At 50.0% G+C, this 21,277-nt stretch overlaps 1 protein-coding gene across 1 annotated transcript; it reads right to left on the reverse strand.

The window, feature by feature from the left end:
- Positions 1-4,334: 4,334 nt before the first annotated feature.
- EMX1 (empty spiracles homeobox 1) lies at positions 4,335-21,252 on the reverse strand (the record flags this gene model as incomplete). The annotated part of the gene is made up of 3 exons (XM_081925421.1): positions 4,335-5,051; positions 12,774-12,958; positions 20,868-21,252. 3 exons carry the CDS (start codon positions 21,250-21,252, stop codon positions 4,884-4,886), a joined length of 738 nt encoding a protein of 245 aa, XP_081781547.1. The 3' UTR covers positions 4,335-4,883.
- Between the last annotated feature and the right edge of the window lie 25 nt (positions 21,253-21,277).

The raw sequence follows: 21,277 nt of genomic DNA on the forward strand, positions 1-21,277 counted from the left end.
CTGGGCTTCCCCAGCCACTCTGGGTGGCTTCCACAGAGACCAAAAATATACTAAAATGTCACACAAAAACTTCCCCGAACAAGGCTGCCTTCAGATGTCTTTGAATGTCAGGTAGTTGTTTATCGCTTTGACATCTGCTGGGAGGGCGTTCCACAGGGCGAGTGCCACCACCGAGAAGGCCCTCTGCCTGCTTCCCTGTAACTTGGCTTCTCGCAATGAGGGAACTGCCAGAAGGCCCTCGGGAGAGGGACCCCAGTGTCCAGGTTGGAGATGCTGTCTCTGGCCATGGAGGCAGAGCAGAGCCGCCATGGCCAGTAGCCGTCGATAGCCCTCTTGTCCTCGTCCATGAATTTGCCCAATCTTTTAAAGCCAGCCAAGCTGGTGGCCATCATTGCCTCTTGTGGGAGGGAGTTCCACAGTTCTAACCAAGCTGGCTTGGTCTTGTCCACAGAATGGAAGATGGCAGGGTCCCCAAGGGTGTGGTCTACAGGGAGCTGGCTTCAGCCACCAGGTCCATTGGCCAGCCAACTCTGCGTCACAAAGATGTCTGCAAACAGGAGCGCCAACTTGAATAAAACACGGGGGGCTGGTAAGTCCTGCCCCACATAACCACATGGCAGGGTTCACCCTCACCATTTGAATGGCCTAGCCCCCTCAAATATTTTTTGGGGGGCCAAAGGGAGCTTGGTCCCTAGGAGTTGGAGCCTATGTCAGCAAACGAGACATGGCGGCTGGCAACATCGACCCCACTGTGTGGAAATCCCTTGTGGACGACCGCAGACCCTGGAGACAGGCAGGCAGCCAGGTTTTGCATCCAGAGCAGTGAGAAGAGGAGAAATGGCCACTGAGAGGAGCACAGAGAGAAGAGACGCCATGTTGCATCTGCAGCAGCACAACCGGACGCCTTCCTCTGCCCCGGCTCCAACAACACATGTCTCTCCTGTATTGGTCTCTACAGCCACAGCAGGCGCTGCAACCTGCCAACTTCACCCCCCCAAGGCCCCCTCCTCCAGTTTCTCCAGAGACAGATGGATGCCATCCTGGCATGCTGTGGGAGGGAGTTCCGTGGTTTAACTAGCTCACTGCTGCCTTGCAGAAGGCATGTGGGAGGGGGCTCTGCTCCCTCTGCCCACCCACGCCTGAATGGGGTGGGGTGATTCAATGAGGGAGGGGGGGTGGCAGGGGAGCAGAGAAGATGGCTTTTGATTCCCCTCCCGAAGCTCAGATCCTAAAGCCGCCTCATGCACAAGCGCCACTGCCAGGGCCTTGGCAAAACCTCCAGGCTGTCTCGGGTGGCCTGGATGCACAAACCTGCTGCCTTATTCTGCAACCGGAGCCCAGCTCCTTCTATCGCCCCCCAGAGATTTACTGTCTCCAGGCATTTCCTGAAAAAAGGGAAAACACCCAGGTTTAAAGGGGTTCCTTCGCACCTTTGCAAGCTGCTGCACTTCATGCGCCTCTTACAAAAAGCAAGGCTTCTGGCTTGGGGGTCTGCAGGGGGACTTAGTGCCAAAGCTGCCTCAGGCTCTTCAGCGGGGTCTCTCCAGAGCTTGGCCCTTGCCCTGGCCTGAGACCGTCCTGGATCTTATTCTCTGCTCCTCCAGGAGGACATGAGCCCAGGTCCCTCCCCATGAAACTCAGGCCGGCCAGAGGAACACGTCCCTTTCTCCCAGGAAAACAGGCACTCTCCGCTCACTCCCCTTGACACGGGGGTCTTCAGCTGCTGGTTCTCAACAGCACAAAAGGAAGGAAGGAAGGAAGGAAGGAAGGAAGGAAGGAAGGAAGGAAGGAAGGAAGGAAGGAAGGAAGGAAGGAAGGAAGGAAGGAAGGGGTCCCCCAAATGCAGTTTGGAGTTAAAAGTGGCCACCCACGTTTGAAGACTTGCCATATTTTTAGGACTCCCCTTTTTCCTGGGTTTGAAACTGTTTTAAATATTGTGTTTTAATGGTGTAAACTACCTTGGGACCTTAGCAGGTTAATTAATAAATAATAATAATAATAATAATAATAATAATAATAATAATAATAATAATAGGAGGAATGCATACCCACAGCCTCCCCTTTCCTCACCTCCATTGCCACCCCACCCCCACCCCCACTGTGGGCTTCATTTTCTGAGTGCAGAGCCAAGAAAAGCAATAGTGCCACCTTCTGGCCACCAAAGAACTAATCACGCAGTGCATTTCAGTACGTTCTGTGTTGCTCAATTAAAACGCAGCTTCCAGTGAAGACAAGGAGGCTGGTGGAGGATGCACTGAGCATTCTGGAACAGCCTTCCTCAGTCTGGAACCCTCCAGGTATTTGGGGCTGCAGCTCCAGCAGAGCCATGATGGGCGGGGAAGCTGGAAGGTGGCGCTTTCTGAAACATCTGCAGAGCACCCGGCTGAGGAAGGGTGGTCTGGGAGAAGCATGAATATCATCAGAGGCAGCCTTTGCAGCAGGGAGGAAACACAACAAGCTGAAGCAATCAGGAAATAACGATCCAGGGGAATGAAGACGACCCCTTTCCTCCTCTGGCTGCTGCCTCTCTTAACACCACCAGGCACCATCAGTGCCAGGTTCATTACTGGCACATAAAACCACAACCAACAAGTTCCCTTTTGACGTTTCCATATAAGGACATGGTTCAGCTGCCATGGTTCAGGATAGACTACTGCAACTTCCTCTCTTAGACTGGTCTTGAAAGAAGTCTGGGAATTGCCGCTGGTTCAGAAATGCTGACAGCTGGGTCTAGGTGCTCTCCGGGTGTTCTGGGTTACAACAGTGTGCTGGCTGGGGCTGAAGGAATTGTAGAACAGTAGAGTTGGAAGATACGCTGAGGGTGCTCTAATCCAACCCTCTTCAATGCAGGAATCTCATCTCAAGCATCCATGACAGATGGCCACCCAACCTCTGCTTAGAAACCTCCGAGGAAGGAAAGTCCACCGCCTCTGAAGGGAGCCCACTCCACTGCTGGACTGTCCATTCCACTTGTAGTCCAGAACATCTAGAGGGCACCTGGTTGGTAAAGGCCAATTTAGAGGGTTGCTTCCAAGCCTAATTCATGGTGCTCATCCGGCCCTTAATAGCCAGGGAGCTGGATATAAGAACAGGAGAAGAGAGAATAACTGGGTGCGCTCTTCCCACCTTGGATCAAATCTACGCTTCCAGGTGCCATAAGAAAGCTGCAGAGATAGTGCAGGATAGTGCGCACCCTGGAAACGATCTCTTTCAGCTTCTGCCTTCTAGAAGAAGGTCCAGGGTTATAAAGACCAGGACTAGCCGCCTGAGAAACAGTTTCTACGCAAATGCAATTCTGGTTCTAAACTCAGCATAAGGAGTCTCTATAGTATGTTGTATTTTAAAATGGGGTTTCAGAGTTTTTAGGGGTTTTTGAATGTCTTATGTAGACTTTTCAATTTCATTGTTCTGTATGGGACAATGACAATAAAGGTATCGTATCGTATCGAGATCTAGTCCAGCATCCTGATCTTGCAGTGGCCAACCAGATGTCTAGGGAAACCCCAAAGTGGAGAGACCTCCACCTTTTGTCCCCAAAATCTGCAGCTGTCAACTGGCAGCCTACCTTGGGTCTAGTGAGTAGATAGGCTGAATGAATGGGCCAGCAGCTGAACTGGGGAGAGGCAGTTTGTGCCAATACACCTTCCACGCAATGGCCCTTGTGCCAAGGCCACCTTCTCCGTAGCAGGTGCTTGGTCTGATAGGAGCTGTGTTGAGCAAGGGCTCAGGGTGTTCAAAGGGGCATTCGGCCAGCAGGCAGCTGAGATGCCCAGTGTGAAGCCGCAGAGCCCTCTAACTGGCCTGCAGCAGCTCTGACTCTCCCAGCTGCTGCACCCTGGTTCTGCCCATCTCAGCCTCTGTGCACCCAGAATGAGGGCACTCCAGAATAAGAGAGGCTTAGAAGCCTCTCTGGATTGGCAAACCAAAAGTCAAATGCCAAGAAAGGAGATTGGAGGTCAGCGTCAGGAAGAACTTTCTGAGTGCAAGAGCTGTTTGTCAGCTGAACTGGCTCCCTCAGAAGGGGGTGGCTTCTCCTTCCTTGGAGGTTTAGAAACAGAGGTCAGATGGCACCTGTCAGGGATTTTTGAGCTGTGATTCTGGCATCAGATTCTGGCATCAATGACCCTTGGCGCTCTTCCCTTCTATAGGTACGGTATACCCCAGAACCAGAAGTGTTTAATTCCCACCTGGAAAATTATCTTAGGAAATTATCTTTGCCACGCTTTCCTAAAGGCTTGGGAGCACATCTGGGATGTCTGCGAAGCCTCGATTCCACCGGTTCCTGCAAACAGATTCCCCTCCTGCACGGGAGCTGGCTACGATAAGGCGACATGTTTCAAACCCATGTTGTTTTTATTACCGCACAGTAACACACACTACATCTGTTGCTATCTACGACACAGGGGATATGCACACACCAAACGCAGAGACACTGAAGAATAAATTAAAGAGAAAATGGGTTTGCTGCCATTAGAAAAATAATAGTAAACCCAACCGAAGCCCAACAAAGACAGGAGGAGTGTGCAGAGCATGGGTCTTGGTGGACGTGTTTATTTGCTCATATGGCTGACGGGGGACTTCCTTGCTGGAGCAAGCGGCAAAGCCCTTCCTTTTCCTGGAGCCGATACAGCCTCCCACCTCGGCCGTCCTCGGCCATCAAGTGCATTCCCTATCCCCACAGGTGGCCCCATGGGCTGGAGGGCTGGCGGGAGCCCCAGGGAGGAGGGGGCTCCGAGGCGAAGCGCGTTCCCCCACGGAGGACAGCCCACGCGTGGCAGTGGGAGGCTGCCCTGTCCTGGCTCAGTCTCCAGAGTTGGTTCCCCGCCTTCCCACGCGGTCCTGTCCGCGAACTGTCTTGCCAGCAGCCTCCTCCCACCTCCCTCCTAGTCGCTGGACGTGACGTCAATGTCTTCTCCGTTGGATTGCTTGGTGGCGATCCGCCATCGGTTGATGTGGTGGGAGCCTTTCTTCTTCTGGTCCGACTCTGGGCCTTCCTCTTCCAACTTCTGCCTCTTGTATTTGGTCCTCCTGTTCTGGAACCAGACCTTCACCTGCGGGAGACACGAAAGCGGAAGAGGCTGAGGAGCTCAGTTTTCCAAGAAAGAGGCAGAATTATTCACCGTACAGTGACCCCAGTTATACAGTGGTACCTTGGGTTACATACGCTTCAGGTCACAGATGCTTCAGGCTACAGACTCTGCTAACCCAGAAATAGTACCTCAGGTTAAGAACTTTGCTTCAGGATGAGGACAGAAATCATGCAGCAATTAGCTAAAGTGGTGCTTCAGGTTACAGTTTCAGGTTAAGAACGGACCTGCAGAATGAATTAAGTACTTAACCCGAGGTACCACTGTACACTTATTTGAAACTGAAGTTGTCTCCACGCACTGCAGCGAGATGGTGTCTATTATCGGCCACCAGGTATGTCATTGCCAGTCACTGGGAAGATTGAGTTGGGGTCTATGCTCTGAGCACGGCACAGCAAAGTGTGCGCAGTCACCCTTTAGGAAAAACATGGCCTGTTCATGAAGAGTAGCAAGAGGACAAAACAAAATGAACTTCTTCTTCTTCTTCTTCTTATTTGCAATAAGGTATGATTTTATTAAGCATCCAAAGGAGGAATCTCACAATTTGAACCTGCATCCAGCATTCAGAAATCTTTGATTGACATAATGAAATACAGGTGACAATCCTCTCTCTGCTTATACGGCTCTCTGAATACACCAATATATAAGCCCCAAACATTGTTCTCTATTTTTTGTTTGTTGGTAAGAAAAGTTTAAATGTGCTCCTAACAGTACTCTTCACCCATGCCCACTGATCCTGACCACTCTTTTGTTTATTAGATCTTTTCATATTGCTATTCATATTATTATTTAGTGTGTTCTTAAGATTTGTAAGCTACATTGTACAGTTTTTCTGAATCTTTGTATTTCTTAAAACTGATAAAACTGCAAGGAAGGAAGGAAGGAAGGAAGGAAGGAAGGAAGGAAGGAAGGAAGGAAGGAAGGAAGGGAGAGAGAGAGAGAGAGAGAGAGAGAGAGAGAGAGAAAGAAAGAAAGAAAGAAAGAAAGAAAGAAAGAAAGAAAGAAAGAAAGAAAGAAAGAAAGAAAGAAAGAAAGAAAGAAAGATGTGGACATGGAGCCTGGAAATTAAGGCCGGGTGGTCTCAATGCATTTTAGAAGTGTTTCTACTAGTTTATTTAAGTAATTAAAACACTTAACTCCTCACTGCCTCTGAACTTGAGCCCAAGAGGCTGGACAGTTGACTGCCTATTTATTCATGCAAAATATTTATTCCAACCTACCCTAGACAATAAAAGCAAGTAAGAATATTTATGTATTCATTTCATTAAAATTATCCACTCTCTGGTTGGTGATGGTGGGAACCCAACACCTTTACAATGAGAAGAAAACAATAAAGTTATCAGTAAAAACAGTAAAGGCAACTCTTTAAAACATTCAGAATCTAAAACCAGTAATCGGCTAAAGATGGATTAAACATCTGGTTGGGCTTGTCCAAACAGACATGTTTTTAGTAGGTGCTGAAAAGAGTACAGTGAAGGAGCCTGTGTCATATCAAGAGGCAGGGAGTTCCACAGTGCAGCTGCTGCCATGCTAAAATATGGTTTTCTTACAGCTATTGTGTATTGCAAACTAAAACTCCACCCGCACAGATTTTGTGGCATCCGCTTGGACAAGGATGGAGGGCGGGTGGCCAGATGGACGGGCAAACAGCTGTCCTCAGAAAGGTTGCAGAGCAACTTCTAAAACTTGACTTCGGGGAGAAAGCAGCTCCCCAGGTCAGAAGGAAACCTCCCTCAGGGGGCAAACTGGTCCATTGCATTGTGGAGGTTGTCAGAGAACACAGAGCAAAGAGACAGCCAGTCAAAATGATGTAATACAGAAATAGGGAGACACAAACATATGTCTGCTGCTGCTGCTGCTGCTGCTGCTGCTGCTGCTGCTGCTGCTGATGGCTGCTTTAGTTGGGATTCCTGCATGGCAGGGGGTTGGACTAGATGACCCTTGGGATCTCTTCCAATTTTATGATTCTATGCTCAGTGTTAGAATAAATGAAAACAGCAGCTCTGCTTTTGCTGTTGAGAACAATCTGAGCACCCTTTGAAAGACAGAACTCTGAGTGCTTCCAGGTGGGATTTTTTTTGTGCATCCCAGCAGCTCATGTATGAAAGCTTAATATGGTCTCATCGTCACTGAAATGCCAGCCTGTACTTTTTGCTACATTTAATCCAGGCTTTCCCATGCTGTGGAAAAAACTGTAAAAACGACCCATTGTACAGCCTCCGTCACTGCTGGTGTAGAAGCTCATTAGCAGAAGAAGACCCAAGTTTTTGTATGGTCAGTTTGTCACATGTGGGGTGAGATTTCTGTGGGTGTTCCCTCTCATGCCCCCACTTCCTTTTGCTCCTCACCTGAGCGCCTTCACAGAGTCCCAAACCATATTGTTCCCAGCAGCCCAAAGGATGAAAGCTCCTCACTGAACCCACATTTCAGAAGCCAACTCACTTTGCAAGATCTACACCCAGGATTACCTTGGAGAGTGTCATTGCACTTCCTCTATCGGTCTTTAAAAATAAAGAAATTAACAAGGCATTCTGTGCGTGACGGCTTAATCAAATTCTCATAATTTTGCTGCAGATTGAGATACCTAATATCACTTTGAAGAACATAAGGAAAGAATGCTGGATCAGGCCAAAGGGGGCCCATCCAGTAGCCAGTCTTATTGCCGCCACAACCAGCTGCACACATCATTCACTCAAATTGCCTAAGAAGGGCTACTGAGTTCATGGCAATGGGGGACTTTTTGGCCTCAGTCCCTCTCACCAAGGAATCTCCCACACTTCTGCCTGTCCTACAAAGCACAGGTCCAAGTGGTTTTCTGTTTCCCCTGCTGCTTCCCCCCTGGGAAAACCTGCTCTTTAGTGCTGAATTGGAGTGAACATCAATCCAAGGAAAACCTGATTGTGAGAAAGAGCAGGTTTCCCCGGGGGAAAACAGCAGGACATTAAGAGGTCTGAATGAGCCCTAAGTCCTGATTTGGGTGGAAGCCCTGCACCCAGAACATACGGAGAGGGTGGCCCGGCTGTGCAGGAACTGTACTCTGCACACACTCAGAGAAGTCTTCTTCCAGTGTTTGGGAACTGAGCTTGGGGCTCATGAAGGGGTCTGGGCTGTTGCTGTTGCCCTCACTCTCAGAACCCAAGTGCTCAGCAATGCAGGACTAAAATAATGTCAGACATATAGCAAATCAGTTGGATTTTGTAAGCTGATTCGATATTTAAAAAGCTTATATGGCAGATATATATTTTTAAAAATATAAATTCATAACCCTTCAAACTCCTGTGGTGTCCTTCCTCCAAGTTACTACAAAGTCTGTCTGTCCTCTGCTATCCCAAGTTCCAGCCAACTGCCTAGCAATGGAGAAGAGATGCATTTTCCTTTGCCAGTGCAGCCAAAGGAGTTTCTTCCCCACCCGAAAAGCCCCCAGAGCAGAACCTTCAAATGACACCAGTTCACTTTGAAATTTAACTCCTATGTCCATTTTTACTGGTGTTTTAAAATTGCAAATCCATTAAGAAAAATCGGGGGGGGGGGGGAGCAAGGAGAAAACCAAGCTCACATTAACAATACATTTTTGCATCAGCACATCCATCTCAGTTTGCACAAACAGATCAGTACATGCCACCCAAATGAGCCAATATGTATCCAAGCCGATGTTTATAGAAAGTGCGTTTAAATGGTCTTCATTCCACTGCAGAATAGACTGAGCATTTATCCTTCCAGGCTCAAAGTGTAAGTCTCTTAGAGACCCACCAGGCGCATAAAATCCATTCTGCTTCTCTGCATCCTGAGCACATTAACTCAAAGCACAGATACCAACCATTTCAAAAGGCTTTTCTTATCTCACCCTTCCTGGCAGATCAGCCTTTGGAGTGAGTGTGCTTGCAAACTGTGGTGCAGCTTTCAAAGCAACAGGTTTTGCACAACAGCACTAAATTAAATAAAAAAGAGACGTCAAGACAGGAAAGGACACATATGATGGTATTCTGACCACATGAAATGTTAAGGCACATATACTGGACTGCCAGCTTATGAGCACAGAATTGCAGGCTTGGAATTGGCCCAAAGGGTCATCTCTAGTCCAGACCCCTACAAGATAAGCTGACCAAACATTCTTCTTTTTCTCTTCTTTGCCAGCCCTGAGCAGGCAGCATCCTGACCCAGACAGGGAGTGCAGATGGTCCATCCGTCATTGTATGGAAGGAGATGCCACCGGGCATTGCACTGATCCGAGGGATCGTGGTGCCGTTTTCAACAAGAGCCTTCTACAGCCACATAAATTCTGCCTCCTAAAAGTTGTCAGGTTTTCCTCCAAGTTACAGACATGATTACATCCTATTTGGGCTTCCTCAAGTCAAAACAGCCTGCTCATCAGCCTTCAGCAAACCCAACCGCATCTAGAGAAATACGTGTCATGTATAACCAGTGATGCTGAAGTGAATTTTGAAGCGACCGAACTCATCCCGAGAGCCCCCTGCAGCCCCACCCACAAGGGGAGTCCGAAAATGCAGGCAGCGTTTCTCAAAGGAGTGGCAGTACATAACGTAATAGCCAACTGAGTAGGTTCAGCACGACTGCTGTCCTCCCCTATTTTCTTCACACGGGTTCGATCTGTAAAACACACTGAGCTTTAGCCAAAGATCACTGGCTGTCTGGCTGAAACGCAGCATTTAGTAGCTGTTAATTAGAAATGTAAACCATCTTGCAAAGGTTGCCGTTTAAATTGCTAGCATGAAGCAGGAATCCTACCAAATAAAAGGAAAGAAGTACCCAGCCACTGCTAGATGATTTTCCTCATTCCCATGGTCATTTGTGCCAAACAACAGTAAAACTTGCAAGCCTCATTCTCACCTCATGTTGGGTCTACCAACATGACCACCATTTGGAATTTTGAACCGTCTTGTGGGCAACCCTCCTGCTCCTGTTGCTTCTCTCCAACCCCACATTCCACTTTCTCATATTGCTCCCCTTGTTCCGCCCGACTCTCTCAGTCGCTCTACTTTCTGTCCAGCTGCTCGAGTGTCAATCCGAAAGCACAGAGAGCCGAGAGAGGAAGGGGAAGAAGCGTCCCTTTTCCAACTTCCTTCTTAAGTCTGTGTATCTTTCAAGCGAGGCCGGAGTAAGCACATTTGCCACTTTGTGAAAAGTTTGGCACAGATTTGCATCAGCCCCCATTACTGGCGCAAGGAATTTTTCTCTCATTGACTTTGATGGGAGGGGGTGGAATTGAAAAGTGGACCGCTTCAATCTGCAGATTCGGCACTTTTCCAGGTGCCACAGAATACCCTCAACACATCCGGCAGAACTTGGTATTTTAGTGTAGCAGCACAGACACGTTCGAACTCCCTGCCTATTGATACTAACTGACTTCTGATTCAGGACTTTAAATTGTGCTTTTTTGCACAATTTTCCTTTTCTGCGTATCCTGTAATGTTTTACTGTTGCTATGGCCATTGGCTAATGCGAATAAAGTTTTATCTCTCTCTCTCCTGCCTATTGATAGCAATCAGGCACCTTCTCTGTGCTCTTTCCAGCATCTGCCAAAAACATTCTTATTTAGACAAGCCTACACAGACGTTTAGAAAGAAAGTATGAGCTTTAATTTGTTTTAGTCTATTCCATTGCTTTCTGTATGTTTTAACTTCCTGCATGCTTCAAATTGCGGTTGTAAAATTGTTAGTGCATAGCTAACATGGCCAGGAGCCACTGATAGCCTTCATCAACTAGAACAGGGGCTCCCAAACTGTGGTCCGTGGACCCCTGAGGGTCTGCAGGGTTCCTTCAGTCGGCCCCTGCATGTCTGTGGATTTGTGGCTGAAGCCGGGAGACGACTCGCCCATCACCAGCGCCCTGTTGGTTTGGAACTGTATCTTGCTATGACTTCTTTTGCTCATTATATTGTATTCAGTGGAATTCAAACTGCAATGCAAAATATAATAAACAGAAGAAGCAATACAAATCACAGAGCATCTAGCCCAGCATATTGCAATTGTTAAAGGGTCAGAAAAATCATTCAGTGGCCCATCCAGACTCGCAGAGATCTTTAAGTGACCGGGGGGAGGGAGGGGGGAGTTTGGGAACCACTGACACAGCAGGTTGTTGGGTCACAAATGGTTGTGTGTGCAGTAGGCCAAAGTTCTTAGAATTAAAATATGGATTCCAATTATTGATTTTTTTTTTTAAAAAAAGAGAAAAGAAATCCCACAGCTCCAAGACAAAGAGGCACTTTGCACAGTCCCTAGAAATAATGGAAATAGTGTATGGTCTTTGTGCAAGATTTTTTTTTTTTAAAAAAGACACTTTCTCTTGCATTTCCTCTTCATGGGCCTGCAAGTCTGAAGAATATTGTTCCCGTTTTGCAGGGAAGGAACCAAGGCTGGAAGCGAGTCGGTGAGCCCGGGGCTCAGAGGGGGCTCAAGACCCCTCCCTGTGCATATTCCACATGCTCCGGGCTGGATTCCACTGTCAAACAAAACCACAGCAGCCTCAGCAGCAGCAGGAGTAAGGGGCTCCAGCAGGGTGTCCGTGTATATTACAAGAGGCCAGGCATTCGCCCTCTGGGACACGACAAGGGAACTGTTTGAAAGAGGAGACAAGGAGGGGCCTGCCAGTACAAAGCACATGCGCCACCAGCCACGTGCGCAGAACCCACGTCCAAAGAGAATCCCAGAGATGCTGCACTGCAGCCACAGCCTTCGCTCACCAAGCTCCAGGTGACACAAATTACAAGCTGGAAGGTATGCAGAGGAGCGGGGCCAGGTAACTGGGCGAGGGGGCCCTCGGGTCCCTTCCAACTCCACAAGTCTATGGTTCGATGACACGTGTGCACACACAAGTGGAAAGCCAGTGCAGCCAGAAAGTGAAGTCTGGGTCCAGTGGGGTCCCTGCGGCAACCATGTTGGGCAGAGGCCAAACTTCTTCCTGACTCACTAAGGGGTGATTCAGGCAGCACCGACACACTGAAACTCACTGCACTGTTTTCGTTACCTGCTTAAAACATTTTTGTTAGGCAAGCCTACCCAGATGTCGATGCAGGTTTTAATCTGCTTTTAGCTTACTGCTGATATTATCTTTCGAGCTGCTTTTACTGACAATTTTATTGCTTTGTTCTCTTTGTAAACTGCTTTGATTTTTTTTTAAACAATCAAGCAGTGCATAAGTGTTATGAAAGAAAGAAATACATATATATATATATATCCCGTTGCACCCAACATTTCTACGATAATGGGAATCCCCACCACTGCCATCCTGATGGGAACAGCTGTTTGAGGGAGGCAAAATGTTGCAAGCAGGTGGTTACTTAGAGCCCTTTGCTTCCTAAAACCAGCAGCATTTTAACTCCTGGCCTCCGAGACTTCATTGTCTGAAGACATTAGGAGGAGAGCAGAGCCAAGTTCTGCAAGGGAGCCTTGGGGCAGGACTGGCCCTCCAATATGTGAGAGAAGCAATGTAGAAAATGGGACCCCCAAATATTATTGCAAAGAAAAAGTTTTAAACAAAAAATACTAGTCAACCATATTGTCGATTTTCATTCCTTAAGCCACAAGGAGGTTTTTAAAATACTGATGAAATCCCAAGCAATTTTTGAGATGCTTGCCTGCTTCCTAGACCTGGAGAGGGGGGGGGCACAGGCCTCTTGCAGAAAGCCTCTTCTCCCCCAGGAGGCTGAGTGGGATGCCTGGCACTCACCTGGGTCTCTGAGAGGCTGAGGCTGCTGGCCAGCTGCTTGCGTTCTGCCCCCACCACATAGTGGTTCTTCTCAAAGGCCCGCTCCAGTCGCAGGAGCTGCGAGGGCGAGAAGGCCGTGCGGATCCTCTTGGGCTTCCTGGCAAAGGGGCCGTGTAAGAGCAGGCTCTCCTGGGACACTTCGCCGCCTGAGGAGAGAAGGCTGGGTATTAGGGTCCACTCCACAGTGTCAAAAGCCATCTCCCACCTCCTGCCTCCACCAGGCAAGAGCTCAGCTGTGCAAGGAGCCAAGCCACCAACAGATGCAAAGAACGAACGAGGAAGGCCAAGTGGATGAGAGGTCACGGGGTGGGCCAGGACACCCGATCCCAGATACTTTCACTCCTGCCCCAAGTATAAGCACTGGCATGTGTAGTCCTCTAGCGGAAGAAATTGGAGAGAGCACTGCTTGGTGGGACCAGGCCTGCGTGAGCTGCCTTTGCGGCCTCGTCAACTCCAATTTCCTCCTTGTTTTATTTCTAGAAAGGAAGCTGCTCTAACTCAATTGCAGCAGCAATTGTTCTGTGAGTGGGGCTTGAATGATGCAGGCTGTGGTCTTAGAGTTGCATCCGCATAGCCTCTGCAGGGAGTTCTGCAACAGAAACCTTTTAGGAGAGACAAAACAGCTTGGGTCATCCTCACTTTGAGGGTCAATGGGGGTGGACACACAGACCTGCCTTTGGCCTACTTTTTGAACAAAGCAATTAGCTCACCAGAACCTGAGAAGGTGCTCTCCCCTAAGTCAGCATTCAGAGATGGGCTTCTTTGCAACTGGAGTGGAAAGAAAGCTATTGCAAAGCCCAGATCTGGTTAAATGTTTATTGTTCATTTCAAATGTTTGTTGATTGCCCTTGGTCAACAGATTCCAGAGCAAGGTACAAAAGTGTAAATAAAATTAATTCATGTAAGAAAAATAATTCATGCTACTAATGATCAAATAAGCAGAAGAAAATACAAGAAAACAAAATATAAGAGAAAACAAAAAAGGCAGGGCGGGACCCAGTTCCAAAAATCACCTGTAGTCTAAACCGCCCAGGTCTTCAGCCAGTGGGGAAACCAGGGAGCCCAAATGCCCAGCCCAGTGGCTGGGAGGCCTACTGGGGCCCCATTTGTGTGCAGGCATGAAATATAACCTCGCCACACACACCCTCCAAAAATGCACACAGGCGAAAGTAAGGCTCAGTTGCAGAGTCCCAGTTACAAATTACTTTTTAAAGCAGTTGACGGAAAAGCTGGAAAATACCCTCCCGTACCTAAGGTAAAATAGAGGACAAAAGAGAGAGCAAATATCCACAGGGTTGATTCTGCTCTGCTTGAAAGGAACAACCTGCATCTAAAGACTATTATTTGTTGGTTCAGGTTTAGGAGAGCGGTTCATGTGCCCCACTCCTGCAAGTTGCATGTGGAAGAATGAGGCGCTGAATCATTCTTCCCAGCTAAGAGATCTATATGCCACGAGAATCGTCACAGGGCTCTCTCAAGCCAAAGACTTTCGCTTGCCTGCTTTGTCTACTTGCTCAGAGTGGCTTGGGAGAGAGAGGTGGCATTTCCCTGCCCTTGGTGTATACAATTTTTTTAAAAAATTAAAATTTAGATTTCAGTTTTTATTAATTTCAATTGTGTTAATCCCTATGAAATACACACATTTAGTTGTCTTTACTTTCATTATTTGTAAACTGATCACTATTATTTATCCAGCATAAATGAATAGGGTCTGAACATATTCAGCTTTGGCTGGAGCCTGCCCTTTTGTTTTAAACATCTTTTTATTGTTGTGTTTTAATGTTGTAACCTGCCCTGGGACCTTGGGGTGAAGCGTGTGTGATTAATAAATATTAATGATAATAATAATAACCCACAAACAGGCAGCTACCGTGTTTCTATGTGACCCAGGGGCCTTTCTGTGTCTCCATTCAAAATAAAATCTCATGCCATTAATCTCCAGAAATAAAAGGGAGAGAGCAGCCCCTGCCTTCCTTTGGGGGCTCCTTCTGCCCAGAGTGGCTCCCCATTCCCTGAAATTCTCTGGGTGCCACAAAAATTCCATTAAGCATGGAAAATCTGTGGCTGCTCAGGACAGGCTCTTCGCAACGCTGCCGGCCATTTTTACACTTCATAAACCTCTTTGCTTTCTTTAGAAAATGGGTTGATCAGTTTTATTAATAAAGAGGGGGGGAATTAAATACTAAATGAATAATAGATAAATGACCTGATGCACTCCAGAACAATAAATTCCAAATACACAAATTATGCTCTAGCACCATATACTAGAATTCCAGCCAAACTTCCCATCAGGAATTTGAGTGAATTCATTGGGGAGAAAATGCTTTGCTTTAGGAAACTAAAAGGAGGGTTCTGCCGCTTTCGCCCAGGGAACCCTCAAATGTCCTCACAGCAGACAAACAAACCTAGAAGCCTTCCTTTCTGAAGGACACTTTGCCGACACTGAGATCCAGGCTCCTTCTGTGCAAACAGGGACCACCATCCCAAGTGGTTAATTTAAAGGGGAGAAAAAACATGTTTTGAGAAATGCTGGTTGCTGTGTGTCTGGGAATACACTGGGCTGGGCTGGGAGGGGGAAGGACTCAAGTTTTTCTTGTGAAAGTGCATTTGTTTTGGGAGCAACTTAAAATAGGCTTAGTGCTAGAACATCTTGGCTGAATAAGCAGTTCACGTGCTGCTCAATTAGAGTTTGCCCACTGGGAAGCTTTCCTCTACAGGCCCCGGGGATGGCAGGAGAAGATAAAGACCCCTCTCCTCTTTGCAATGGTCCCTGTTCAGCTTGGTGGGGCTGGCAGAGGGGGAATTCACCCTAGAGCCTGCCAAGTATTGTTTTAATGGGTGTCCTGCCCCCAATACACCCTAGAGATTAAGAGATCATCTCATCAGCAGAGCATAGTGTAATGATGACAATCTATCGTGATTTTATGTTGTGAACCACCCTGAGATCTACGGATGAATGGCGGTATACGGATTTAACACATAAATAAAAATAAATAAACCAGGTTATCATAATTCTTGCTATTTTTTCCTAAACTTAAACCTGACGAGCGGCATACTAGCAAAAACACTTCATTTTCAGATTTCCAAGTCTGGATTTTCTACCTCCAAAAAGTCCCTTCTATGGATTCATTTATTCTTAGTCACTTATTAAATTCAAAACCTCTCACTCTAAGTCTCTGAATAGCAGGCACTGAAAAAGAAAATAAAAACAGGAAAAAACACACCATTAATTCAATTATAAAACCCAACATTTCACATGGCACGAACTCAGGCTTGATTTATTCAGTTTAATAGTATTAATAATTGGTAATAGTAATAGTAATATAGTAATAGTAATAGTAGCAAGAATTAAATTTCTATACCACCCTTCATTCAAATATCCACTGGGCAGTTTGCAACATAAAAAATGCATCTTAAAATCTCCCTGAAATAAAAGAGTCTCGTCTGGCTTTCCTAAATGCCAGGCTTGTATTTCTTGTAGACAAGGAACCCACAACCCTGGTGTGATACTGCAGAAAAAGTTGGAGATCTTACAGGCACCTGCTGCACTTCTGACAGCGATGGTGGTTGTGGTGGTCAGTCCAAGACACACACACACACACACACCCCGAAAGACCCCAGGACACTAGGTGGGATTCACTTGGGGAAAGGCCCCTTTCAGGAAACGGTCGCAGGATGGCGAAGTCAGCCTGGCAATGCCCACTGCTTTGCCAGCCACTGATGCCTTGTCTCTCGCAGGGAAGCCTGGCTTTCATGGCCAGAGCAAACAAGAGTGTAGATTGCACCAGCCCTGGCAGGAGAGACTCCAGGCCTGTTTCAGGAGGGAAGTTTTGTGCTGATCAATGAAGTGAAAGACAAACCACCAGCTCCATCATCATTTCACATCCATTGCCTTGCGCATCGATCCCATGCCAAAGCTAAGCCACAGATGACAGTTAAAGCGTCCACTTAACTCCCAAGTTAGTAAAAGCAAGGAGACTGAAACGGGCTTAATTTCTGCAGGATATTTAGTTAACAGGGATGATGATAATTTGCAACACAACAACAACGCACGACAGAAGGGGGGGCGGTGTCTCTGCCCAGAAAGCATAAAAAAACAACTATGATGATGAAGGCCAATATGTCGTACACAGGTCTTTCTGGAATTTTAAAGAGAGAGACCCAAGTGCCATACTCGATAGCAGAAAAAATAGCCAACAGCATAACGATCAATTTAATCCCTGGCGACTGGCTGCTCGCGAAGGAAAACCCAACATTTGCTGCAAGGGCAACCTGGATGAAGGCAGAGAGCAAGGGGGGCAGTTGGGGGGGGGGTCTAAGGGCTGCCCAGTGAGGGGGGGGTGACCTCCTCCCAGGACCAGAGTCCCTTTGCCAGCATGTGCTGAAACAACTGGGGTCCTCAGACCTGCAACGTGGGGTCTTGATTTTGGGACCGGGGGTGGGGTAGAGAAGGAAGAACACACCTGCCAGGCTGAGAGGAATGGAGGGGGGAAGCCAACGCCCCCCTGCCCCCCCCCCCGTTTTAAGATTCCCAGAAGGCTTCCTCAAGGGAAAAATATCACTGGTAAGACCTTCCTAGTTTTATAGGGCTCAACAGGTGCTTGGAGGAAGGGCGGGGGGGGGGGCAGAGACCCACAGCAAGAAGCAGTTCCCTGCAGACGAATGTGGATGCGTGGTTTAATCTGCTTTTAGTCTACTGCTGATTTTATCTTTTAAAGAGTTGTTTCTACTGATAATTTCATTGTTGTATTCTCTTTGTAAACCGCTTCGAGGGTTTTCTCCCTGTCAAGCAGCGTGTAAATTTTAGGAAACAAACACACTGAAATGTTGGTCCAGCGCCGCGGGGCTGCTTCGCCAAGGCGCTCTCTCTCCTTCTGGCCGAGGACGGAAGCACTTTCGGTGCCCTCCGTTCCCCAGGTCTACCCGGTCCGAATAGGAGCCGGGCGGACCCATCAGACCTCAGCATCCTGGAGCCGCTACGGCTTCCAGGGAGCTCAGAGCCCCGTCCATGTCTGCTGGAGGCCTGGCCGGCCAGGGGCTCCGGGCTTCCAAGGGACCGGAGGCCCCGCGCGGATCCCCAACAGCCAAATTCGCCCCGGACCAGAAGCGTGTCTGGCCGGCGGCAATTTCGCGAACCGAGCAATGCTTTTGCGGGGCTGGCGAGAGAACGCAACGCCGCCGCGATCCTGATGGATTTGCGCCCTCCGAGGCACAGGAGCGCGTCCAGGAAAAACCGTTGGCCCCGCTGCAGCCTCGTTCCCTGGCTGGCGTGCGAGGGGGCGCCGCGGGGGCTTAATCCCCTCCTGGGCGCGGAACAAAGACCCTTTGATGGGCCGCTCTCCTTTCACGCGCCGGCCGGGGATGGGAGCGAGACGCGGGCTGGATTTGCATTTCCAAGATGGTAATGAGAGTCGGCCTGAGGACGGACCCGTCGGGGGGCGGGCACGGGCTGCTCTCCCCGTCCCGGGCGGGCCAGAGCCAAAGCCTCACGCTCTCCGTCGAAGGAAGGGCAGTGAGCGGGGAGGGGCGACTCGCGGCACCAGAGAGCCGTCCAGGCGAGGCCAAGAGAAAGCGGACGCGCCGTCGAGGCAGAAGCAGCGCAGCGCCTTGTCCGCGCGAGGCAGGATCGCTGCTCCGGGAGGGACGAGCAACCTTTTCTGCCCCCACCTCCTCCTTTGCTGCATAAGAATGCTGAGCCCTGCCCTTCTGCGTCGGAGCTTGTCTGTGTCCCGCGAAACCTGCCCAGATTTGGGGCCAGATCGACCCCCCTCCCATTCCGGTCCCAGAGAGGCCTGCGCTACCATCTTCGCCTTTCCGCGTTCCGCGCAGGATTCGGATCGGCCGCCCCTTTCTTTATTAGAAACAAGGATCTGCAGAATCGCTTTTTCCTGCGGGGACGGGATGACTCCGGAGTCACGACGCGGAGGTCCCACGTTTTCCTGCCTCGATATTTAAAGGATACAAAATAAAGCTCCTGTTCCCGCCCCTTTGCGGGGAACCTGAGGTGGAACCGCGGCTTTCGTGAAAGGGCATTTCCCTGGCAGAAAAGCCCCGCGCTGCTGCCTTTAGGCGGATCCTTCGTTTCCGATATTTCTTTCTCTTTCCACCTCCTCCCTCCCCCCACAAAAAAATTAAAAACGGGGGACACAATCCCGTCACAATTCTGCACTTTCGAATCTCGTCTATTTCTTTAGGAGATTTCAGCGCCTGTTTAAAACGAGATAAGCTTAAAAGGACTTAATTTATCGCCCCGCGACTCAAAAATCAGCGCCCCTTGATTTCAGGATTGCGGTTGTCGGCCGAAATACAAAATATCTAGCAATTAAATTGCGCCGACAGCGGGGATTTTGGTGCCGAACATTTCGCCTTCTTCAAATTTCGAACTGGCGACGGCGGGGCTCCAGGTTTCAACTGGGACCGCCAAGAAAATTCCCACCTGGCTTGTGGGTTTCAGAAAAAGTTCCGGGACAAACGGATTGTTTCCCCTTTGTTCTTCTTTCCACCTTAACCAGGTATAATTTCCCCCTCGCACACCCAGCCACCTCTCCATCCATGAGAGGGTCTCTCGCCAACAGAAAGGAGCTCCTGTCGCCGCGGGAAATCCAGGCGGGGTCTTGGCCCGGGGAGGTGGGTGGGTCCCCCAGACAGTCCGCAAGATTAAAGGGTCTAGTTCCCCTCACTTACCTGGAAGAAGGGTCCCCCCAACCCAGGAAAGAAGAAAATATAATCGTATTATAGCGAAACAAAATAATTGAGAATTCTGCCATTCTCAGTGCGGGTCAAGAAATTATTTCGGCGTCTTTATAATTGATTAACAGCCAGATCCAGAACTCCCTGAAGAAAGGAGGGGAAAGTGCGATTTTCAGAGCAATTTATTTCCGAGAGAAAGTATGTGGAATAGGACCCCCCCCCCACCCCAACCTCACGCAACTCATACACACCTCGTTCCCGAAGGCCAAGACACCTTTCGCCGCTTCCTTGCATTTAATTGTGTTCGACGGAATATTTGGAGGACAGAGAACTGCCCGCTCCCACTCCCCCCCCCGCTCCGTTCGTATTGTCTCTGCCCCCCTAGAAAGAAGCGGGGAGACGCGGAGCAGACTGCAGCCGCGCCCGAGGCAGAGAACGGGGCTCGGCCGCGGAGGAAGCGCCGCCGACCCCGCGCCCCGTCGGCAAATGTCTGAAAGGGGGGCGGGATGAATGACCGGGGTTCAATTTACTTTCGTTTATAGGAGGAAAAATCCTTCTTAAAACCAAGACGCGAAAGACCCTGAGCTTCGAAGCTTCTCTGGAACTTCCACGCCGCCTTGCCGGACAGAGGCGGAAGGTTCAGGGCCACGTCCGACGGAGGACCCTTCCGGGCTGGACTGGCAGCCGAGAGGCCCATCGAGGGAAGCCCGAGGCGGGTGCGGAAGAAGGGCGAGCCCACGGGGAGAAAGCTGGGGACTTTCTGGGTAAACGGGCCGCCGGCGGCAGCAGCAGCAGCGTCCGCGGGAACGCCGGCCTTGCCTGGCTGGCCTCTGGGCCACAAGGGGCCTGGCTGGTCTCAGCCCCCTTGGGTGCTGCTGTGCCCCACAGTGAGGCCCTTCTGCTCTCTCGCCCCCCACCCCACCGCGGTCAGTCTTGCCTTCGCATTAAGCAGCGGCCATCCTTGTCCGGAGAGCTGGACTTGAGGACACTGCTGACCCTGGAAACCGGCCCGTGACTTGGAGAAGGGGGCTTAGCCGTGGAAGAATCCTCGCCAGCACGGCCGAAGACCTATGGGACCAGGAGCGCCTGCTTAGCTGACCAATCCGGAGTTAAACCCATTGGCCAGTTTGGCTCAGGGACGTCTACACGGGCTGGCAGCAGTGGCTTCCCAGCGTTTCACACTCGGGTTTGGGATTCTCCCAGCCATACCTGGAGACGCCATTGGGTCAGAGTCGGTGGGCGGGGGTCGGAGGGCTCCTGCCCAGCGCCCAACACGCCCGAACCAGCCTCCCCCAGACCTAGGCCTCTCCTTCGGCGCCCCCTTTCTTCCTCCTCCGCCTCCCCCCCAGTCCCACCGGCCCTTACCTTGGAAGCGATGCCCGAAGAAGCGGTTGCGGAGCACCCAGGGGTAGAAGTTGAGCGGGTCGCGGGGCTGGGCGCCGAAGAAGGGGTGCGGCGAGGGCGGGAGGTGCGAGGCGGCCAGCTGGGGCGGGTGGACAGCCAGGGCGGGCGTGTGGCTCACGGCCTCGGGGAAGAGCAGCTCCGGGCTGCCGTAGAGAGAGCGCCCGGCGGCGGCTGCCGAGCCCTGGAAGCCGTGCGCGAAGGCCTCGACGGCGGCGCTGGCCGGGTAGCCGAGGGAAGCGGCGGCGGCCGGCCGGAGGGGCTCTTCGCCCAGCGCGTGGCTGTCCTTGCCCACCAGGGACTCGATGGTGAAGCAGCGCTTGGCCGCCGTCGCCCCCGGCTGGAACATGGCGCCCGACGGGGCGAGCGCGAGC

This window comes from Podarcis melisellensis, assembly GCF_964234715.1.
Source record: "Podarcis melisellensis genome assembly, chromosome: 9".
NCBI classification, from domain to species: Eukaryota; Metazoa; Chordata; class Lepidosauria; order Squamata; family Lacertidae; genus Podarcis; species Podarcis melisellensis.